The 8,648-nt window shown below is 37.6% G+C and overlaps 1 protein-coding gene across 1 annotated transcript; it reads left to right on the top strand.

Annotated features, from left to right (window-relative positions):
- The first annotated feature begins 206 nt into the window (after window positions 1-206).
- On the top strand, window positions 207-4,162 carry LOC105964989 (brassinosteroid LRR receptor kinase). The gene has a single exon (XM_088822548.1). The coding sequence runs from the start codon at window positions 376-378 to the stop codon at window positions 3,985-3,987; it is 3,612 nt and encodes a 1,203-aa protein (XP_088678674.1). The 5' UTR covers window positions 207-375; the 3' UTR covers window positions 3,988-4,162.
- The last annotated feature ends 4,486 nt before the right edge of the window (window positions 4,163-8,648 follow it).

The following is an 8,648-nucleotide window of genomic DNA, read 5'->3' as shown; positions in this document are numbered from 1 at the left end:
ATCTAGAGAGAGAAACTATACGTATAGAGAGAGAAAGAAAGAAGAAGAGATTGAAATATGTGTCACATGCCATGTGAACAGCTGTATACCCTCCCACCCCCCACCCCCCCACCCCCATCATCATCCTCAAGAAATAATATTACTGATTTAATAATTAATTAATTAATTCAGTATATATATTAATATTACCTTCCTCACTTCGACTTTTGACCCCCCTTTCAGTTTTTTCACCCCCACTCTCTCTCTCTCATCTCTCTCTCTCTCATCTCTCTCTCTCTGTCTGAAAATGGAAGAAGCGAAGCCGCAGCTGAACTGCTAGAGAGAAAGAAAAAGAAAAATCAAACCATAAAAATCCAATCTTTGGAAAAATTAAAGATGAAATTAGCCAAGTTTTTATTTCTATATTATTATAATAATCTCCACCTCAGCATCTATGTAATCTTCCTTTTCTTCTTCTTCTTCTCTGTGGCATCCACCGCCACCGCCGCCGGCGGCGGAAATGGACTCGTCGGAGACTCGCAGCAGCTCATCTCCTTCAAGAACTCGCTCCCCAACCCGGAACAAATCCCCACGTGGCAGACAACAATCTCCCCCTGCAATTTCCGCGGCGTCTCGTGCAGAAACTCCAGAGTCGCCACCGTTGATCTCTCCGGCTACCACCTCGACACCGACGTGGCGGCGGTGGCGGAATCTCTCCTCTCTCTCCAGAACTTGGAGTCCCTTGTACTGAAAAACGCCAACATCTCCGGTTCAATACCTCCCGGTTCGAGATTCTCCTGCACCAGCTCCTTAAATTCGTTAGATCTGTCTGAAAACTCCATTACAGGGCCGATTACCGACATCTCGAACCTTAAAATTTGCTCCGGTCTCGTCTCTCTCAATCTCTCCAAGAATTCGTTGGACCCTTCCGCCGCCGTCGCCGCCGCCGCAGGCGGCGGCGGTCTGCCGTCGTTGAACGTTCTCGATCTCTCTTACAACAACATCTCCGGCGACAACGTTGTATCCTGGCTTCTGTCCAGTTCTTTCGCCGGGCTGCAGTTTCTGTCGTTAAAGGGAAACAAAGTCGCCGGAGCTCTGCCGGAGTTCAATTTCAAGAATTTGGAGCATTTGGATCTTTCCGCGAACAACTTCTCCACGAATTTCCCCACTTTCGGCGGCTGCTCCACCTTGCGACACCTGGACTTATCTTCCAACAAATTCTCCGGCGAAGTCGGCGCCTCACTCTCCACGTGCGCGAATCTCAGTTACCTCAACCTCACCGGAAATCAGCTCACCGGCGAATTTCCCAAGCTCACCGCCGGCAGCATACAGTATCTATACCTCCAAGAAAACCATTTCCAGGGCACGCTCCCACCAAATCTCTCCGATTTATGCAAAACCCTAATCGAGATCGACCTCTCGTCGAACAACCTCACCGGCGCCGTACCGGAAACCCTCTCCGCCTGCTCAAGCCTCGAGCTCCTCGACATCTCCGGCAACAATTTCTCCGGTGAGTTGCCCGTCGAGACGGTACTCTTGAAACTAACCCGTTTGAGGATTTTAATATTTTCTTTCAACAACTTCGTCGGCGGGCTTTCCGATTCCTTGTCGGAATTAGTAAACTTGGAAACCCTGGATTTGAGTTCGAATAATATTTCCGGGTTCATCCCTTCCGGGTTGTGCCAAGATCCTCGAAACAGCTTCAAAGTGTTGTACCTTCAGAACAACATGTTCACAGGTACAATCCCTCAAAGCCTGAGCAACTGCTCGAAATTGGTGTCGCTTGATCTGAGCTTCAATTACTTGTCCGGTACAATCCCGTCGAGTTTGGGCTCCTTGTCGGAATTACGAGACGTAATCATGTGGCTGAATCAGCTCCACGGCGAAATCCCGGAAGAGTTCATGCATTTGCGGAGCTTGGAGAATTTGATTCTTGATTTCAACGACTTGTCGGGTTCAATACCGGCCAGCCTGAGCAACTGCTCGAATTTGAATTGGATTTCGCTCTCGAACAATCAGTTGACCGGAGAGATACCGTCTTCGTTGGGTCAACTGTCGAATCTAGCCATATTAAAACTCGGTAACAATTCTTTATCGGGCACGATCCCACCGGAGTTGGGTGATTGCCGGAGCTTGATTTGGTTGGATCTCAACACGAATTCGTTATCCGGCACAATCCCGCCGCCCCTTTTCAAACAATCCGGCAACATCGCCGTCGGATTACTCACCGGAAAAAGCTACGTGTACATCAAGAACGACGGGAGTCAACAATGCCACGGGGCGGGGAATTTGCTCGAGTTTGGCGGCATTAGGCAGGAGCAGCTGAACAGAATCTCGACTAGGCATCCTTGTAATTTCACGAGGGTGTACAGGGGAATCACCCAGCCTACTTTCAACCATAACGGTTCGATGATTTTTCTCGATCTCTCGTACAATAAATTGGAGGGTGGAATTCCGAAGGAGCTCGGTGCGATGTTCTACTTGTCGATACTCAATATGGGGCATAATGATTTATCGGGCCCCATTCCTCAAGAGCTTGGTGGGTTGAAGAGCGTGGCGATTCTTGATTTGTCATACAATAGGTTGAACGGTACGATTCCGCAGTCGTTGACCGGTCTTACTTTACTCGGAGATATCGACTTGTCGAACAACAATCTCTCGGGAGTAATACCCGAATCGGCCCCGTTCGATACCTTTCCCGATTATCGATTCGCGAATAATAGTGGGCTTTGCGGGTACCCTTTGCCAAAGTGTGTGCCTGGTTTGGGGGCGCCGGGGGGTGGTGGCCCCCACCCGAGGTCCAATCGGAGACAGGCTTCACTCGCTGGAAGCGTGGCGATGGGGTTGCTATTCTCGTTCTTTTGTATATTCGGTTTGATTATCGTGTTCGTTGAGACGAAGAAGAGGAAGAAGAAGAAGGAGGCGGCTCTCGAGGCTTATATGGAGAACCACTCGAATTCTGCCACGGCACAAAGCAATTGGAAGCTTAGTGCTAGAGATGCGTTGAGCATTAACCTCTCTACGTTCGAAAAGCCATTGAGGAAGCTCACATTCGCGGACCTTCTAGAAGCAACCAATGGCTTCCACGACGACAGTCTCGTGGGGTCCGGTGGGTTCGGTGATGTGTACAAGGCGGAGCTAAAAGACGGGAGTGTCGTCGCAATCAAGAAGTTGATCCACGTCAGCGGCCAAGGGGACCGTGAATTCGTGGCCGAAATGGACACAATTGGAAAAATCAAGCACCGAAATCTAGTTCCCTTATTGGGCTATTGTAGAGTCGGTGAAGAACGGCTATTGGTCTACGAGTACATGAAGTACGGAAGTCTAGAAGATGTTCTACACGATAGGAAAAAAATCGGGATCGAATTAAATTGGTTCGCGAGGCGGAAAATCGCAATCGGAGCGGCGCGTGGATTGGCTTTCCTCCACCATAATTGCATTCCGCATATTATCCATCGCGACATGAAATCGAGCAATGTTTTGCTCGACGAGAATTTGGAGGCTAGGGTTTCGGATTTCGGAATGGCGAGGCATATGAGCGCGATGGACACGCACTTGAGTGTGAGCACGTTGGCCGGTACTCCGGGGTACGTACCACCGGAGTATTACCAAAGCTTCCGATGCTCGACTAAAGGGGATGTCTATAGCTACGGGGTGGTTTTGCTAGAGTTACTCACCGGTCGTCAACCGACCGACTCGCCCGATTTCGGCGACAATAACCTCGTGGGGTGGGTGAAGAGTCACGCTCGGATGAAAATAAGTGACGTGTTCGATCCGAAGTTGATTAAAGCGGACCCCACTATAGAAATCGAGCTCTTGCAACACTTGAAAGTCGCGTGCGCTTGCTTGGACGACCGGCCGTGGAAAAGGCCGACTATGATTCAAGTCATGGCGATGTTTAAGGAGATTCAAGCGGGGCCCGGTATCGATTCGGGGTCCTCGATTGCGGTTGACGAAGGAGTGGAGATGAGTATAAAGGAAGGGAATGAATTGAGCAAGCATTTGTGATTGAGGAATATTTAAATTGTTGTTTTGTTGTATTTACTAGTTACTAAATCAAGAAAATCTTGTTTTTTTTTTCTTTTTTTTTTTTTAATTATTATTATACGTTTAATTAACTTGTAACATTATTGTACATATAAAGTTTTGAGTTTGTTGTATTTTTATTAAATTTTTGTTTGAACTTCTGTTTTTTTGGGTTGTCTGAATTTAGATTGGGATGTGTGACCTCATAGTGATGGTGACTGACTAAGTGGATGGTATTTTTGGATCTTTCTTTCTACTTTTTTTCATAAATTTTTATTATTATTATTTATTCCTTTTTTCGTATTGTTTACTTTTGAATTTTAAAATATTGAAAAATTGTGATTATGGTCAATACATGTACTTACACATGCATTGGAGGTCATACATCAAATCCTTCATTAGGGCCTATTTATTCATGCTTGACAACTGTCTATTTTCCAGCCATTTTTTTAGTATTTCTTCTTATAATAATAATAATAATAATTATTATTATTATTGTTTTAATTTTATTTTCACAAAATTAGGTGTATCATAATCCAATAATTGTTAGGAACGTTGACCGAGTCAAAAACTTTAATATAGATATAATCATTTGTATACAATGAATTATGAATTTTAAGTAGAGAGCCATTAGAACTTGAATTATACAAGCAATCTTTTAAAGGTCAAATATGTGCAATTTTTGTTTTGAATGAATGCTAATGATATACAATTTATTGGAAAATATTTGTCTTTTAATTTTTCTTACTTACGTATTAAAAAAATATAAAATATCATCGAATTTAAGGGAGAAATATATTATGAGGTGATAAAGAAAAGTTAATGTTTGACAGAGATGTATTAATCTGTTTAAAATCGAAAAAATTCATATAATATTTTACTGAAATTCTAAAGTGACCGATAATATTAAATAACGAATATCTGTCGAGCGACAATTAATTTTAAAAGGAGAAGTAATTGAAATGAAAACCTTATTATTATTTTTTTTATATAAATTCATTTTCCTACCACAACAAATTGGATAATTGGCATTAATGCCTTTGTAACTAGAATCTTTATTTATTTATTTATGAATTATTATTTTTCTTTTTTTAGTAAAAATGAAAATCTTACTTTAGGAAGATACTATGTATTCATTTCTTGGAATACAATTTGTCATCATATTTTATATCAACTCTACTTTTAAGATTAAGTGGTCCTCAAAATTACATTTGGTTTTTATTTTGTGTTTTTGTGTCTTCAATATGTGTGTAGTGTGTGTGTGTGTACACATGCGCATGTGCACGTGCGTTTCTTGCTTGAAGACTATGCAATATGCATTCCTCAAAGCAAGGATGCTCAATTACCCAAAAAAGGCACATTTTACCTTAAATTGATAGAACATGAAACTCCAAATTTTCTTTTGCGAAAATTACGGCCGCCCCCTCAGAAAAGATCAAATTATAAAAGAAACCCCTCATCTTTGAGTAACAACAGTTACCTCTCAACTATGTATTTTCTTAGAAAAAACTCCTCATTCAGTAGGTAAATTTGACACCGTAAGAATGGACATGTAACACAGTGCATAGTTGAAGGAGATGGTTGTAATTACCCAAACAACATAAGAGATTCTTTCGTAATTTAACATTAACTTAAGGGCGGCGTAATTTGTCCTTTTCTTTTATCCTATGGTGATATATTTAAATATTCTAATTACTTTTACATATAAACTTGTTATAAGTTCTAAAAATCATGTCCTAAATTATTGTGAGATGCCATGAATGGAATGTAGCAAAATATTTATAAAAAAAAGTCCAAACAAAAAAAAGAAACTATATAAATTAATTAATTTATTTAATTAATATAAACCCTAGTGTTCAATTCCAAGGTTGGACCATGAATAAAATAAACTCTTACATCTCATAGTTTCAATGCATCAAGGCACAAAATTAATTAATGTCTGAGCCACTTGCATTTAAAATAAAATAATAAATAATAATAATTAAATAAATATTGTTTACTTTCATAATTCAAGATTTGTCCCTATCTCTTGAACCAACTTATTTCCTGGGGGGTGGGGGTGTTGATGGGGGCATGTTTCCAAGGTTCAAAATCAAATTAAATAAATATATATATATATATATATATTTGATTTACACTTCCAAGATTTATGAATTCAATTTTAGATATTCCAAAATTGATTTTTTATTATAAATAAATAAAAATGGAAAAAAATAAATAAATGAATAAAGCTACCTAATTAAATGTGCTCACACCTAATTAAACAGCTTCCGGCAGAAACAGCTGGTTTTGTTCTTCATTTCACAAGTCTATGATTAAAATAATCCTAGTTTGTCCCCTTAATTATCTTGCATAAATTAATTAATTAATTTAAAATTAATAATATTAAACAATCCACTTATTCTAGTTCATATTATTTTCTAAAATGACCCAAAATACACGTTTATATCTCAGATCCCAGTAGAAGAATTACATTTTTTTTTAATTATTTAGTACTGTTTAATTTTAATACATACTATACAAATCTCATACCTAACTATAGTATTTAATGACAATATTTTTTTTTTAATATAATTATTTTATTTCAATTACTTCCATTACAAGTGGCTTGGAATTTAAAGCATCTATTGAACCGTTACCTGTCATTTCGATAAGAGAAGTATGTGGAATACGGCTGTCCTAATTGACGTACAAATTAGTACTATGCCATATATTTATTTATTTTTTATTCTTTATTATTATTATTTATTTTTAATTAACAATGAAGAAATTCTTAACGAGCTTAGGTATTCAATGGCTTTCACATATATTGGTATAAATGAATTGAATCGAGTCGAACTTTTTGTTTGATTATGGTATAGACGAATTGAATATCTGCTCGCACGCATGCTTGTTCAGATTTGTTTAAATACCTATCGAATTTTGAAAGTTGTGTTTGAGTTTGATTTAATAATTAAGCAATGGGGTCGAGCTTAAATGGGCTTCAATCGACATGAATTTGAATTGAACCCGATTAAAGTTGTTTTTTCTTTTATATAGTTTATAAAAAAGTTGAAAAAATCTAATCGAACTCGAGTTTGAGCGGAATTATGTATTTTTATCAAACAAAAATATATGTTCAAAATTGATTCGTTATTTTAACTAGCTCAAAGGAGTTTTAGTGAATGATCTTAAATTAAATATCGAGTAGTTTTGTTTGATTTTCACCCCCTACTTCTATTACTACTTCAAATCTCAACTATAAATATGATTGCACGTCAAATAAATTTATCCGATACCCAATTCAAGATAGATAGCTAAAAGGTCGTATGATAATTACAAAAATACGATAATAAATAAGATCAAACTCGATTTATATTCGGCTATATTACATATTGTCCAACACGGCTCAATTTCTAATCAAACCAAGCTTTTGCCAATGTTTTTTTATATCGAGTTTGTTAAACATGGTGATAGGGCTCAGTTTGACAAACTATTGGGCTCGTATAAATATTTGGGCTTGATGTCTATTGGTGGATTGTGATCCAATAATATTATACTTGATAGGCTCAAAAAGGTCAAAGCCCCTCAAGAATAAGTATGACTTATAAGTTATAACCATAAAATGTACGCTTTATTTTATACACAATGTAGGCTACTGCACACACTAAATCACAAGACCAATGCAATCCTTTTTACTTTCTTCTTTAACTGTTTTCTCTAAACTAATTTGAGCGTCGGAGGATCTCCCGAGGCTCAAACCCTGAAATAATTTTCGGACAACCGAAATCAGGGAAGATGTTCGAAAAAAGCCAATGTTAGTAATGATTCAATCGACATCCATCAAATAGTTGATACATAAAATAGTTTACATTTCTAGTATAATTTACGCGTAAATAGTTCACTGCGAATTCCTTTAGTATTAAAGAAGGAAAAAGAAAAATACATTGTTGACATAGAAGTTAAAAAATGAAATTTAAATAACACGTTGATTTACTTTATTTTAATTAATTTTTCTCCTAAAAGATTACTTTATTTTAAAGAAGAAGAAAAACACTATTACATAAAATAGACTTATGTGGAAATTAAAATGGTCTCACGTGCGTGAGAGCGAGTGAGGGAGATGGAAATTTGGCATATTGATAGACAAGCATAACTGTGTGGGATGTGTGTGTACGTGGGTAAGAGAGTGACCATCACACAAAGAGACACGCGCGTGTGGGCCCTATCACCTCAATGGGTCGGGCCGTGGGGGAGAACTACCATACCAACATTAATTACTATAGCTGTCATTTTATTATTGTTTTAATTAATTTTATGCTATATTTTAAATATAAATAATAATCAAGAATTATTGTTAATTTGTAATAAATAAATTAATAATTTTTTTTAATAGAAATAAATTTTATATATTAACTGCATTAAGAAATCATTAATATAATATGAATGGATTGTATATTTTACAGCTTTTATGAGTTGCGACTTTGTCCTGAAAAAAGTGATCGGAAATAGAGGTATAAAAGAATTGAGTCGACTTGTTTGTTGGATTTATGATTCGTTTGATTGAAAATTAAGTCGAGGTTCGATGAGATTTGATCGAGTTGAACATGAATTAAGTTTGTGCAACTTATTTTTCTTAGATATATTTTACTATTTCTTTTTCC

Source organism: Erythranthe guttata, chromosome 8, assembly GCF_056151865.1.
Source record: "Erythranthe guttata isolate IM_541 chromosome 8, IM_541, whole genome shotgun sequence".
In the NCBI taxonomy this organism is placed as follows: domain Eukaryota; kingdom Viridiplantae; phylum Streptophyta; class Magnoliopsida; order Lamiales; family Phrymaceae; genus Erythranthe; species Erythranthe guttata.
The sequence above is the reverse complement of the archived record's forward strand: the minus strand, read 5'-3'. Positions and strand labels throughout refer to the sequence as shown.

Bases quoted from the DNA above. Each gene is read 5' to 3' on its own strand.
- LOC105964989 (XM_088822548.1), top strand. From the start codon at position 376: ATGAAATTAGCCAAGTTTTTATTTCTATATTATTATAATAATCTCCAC.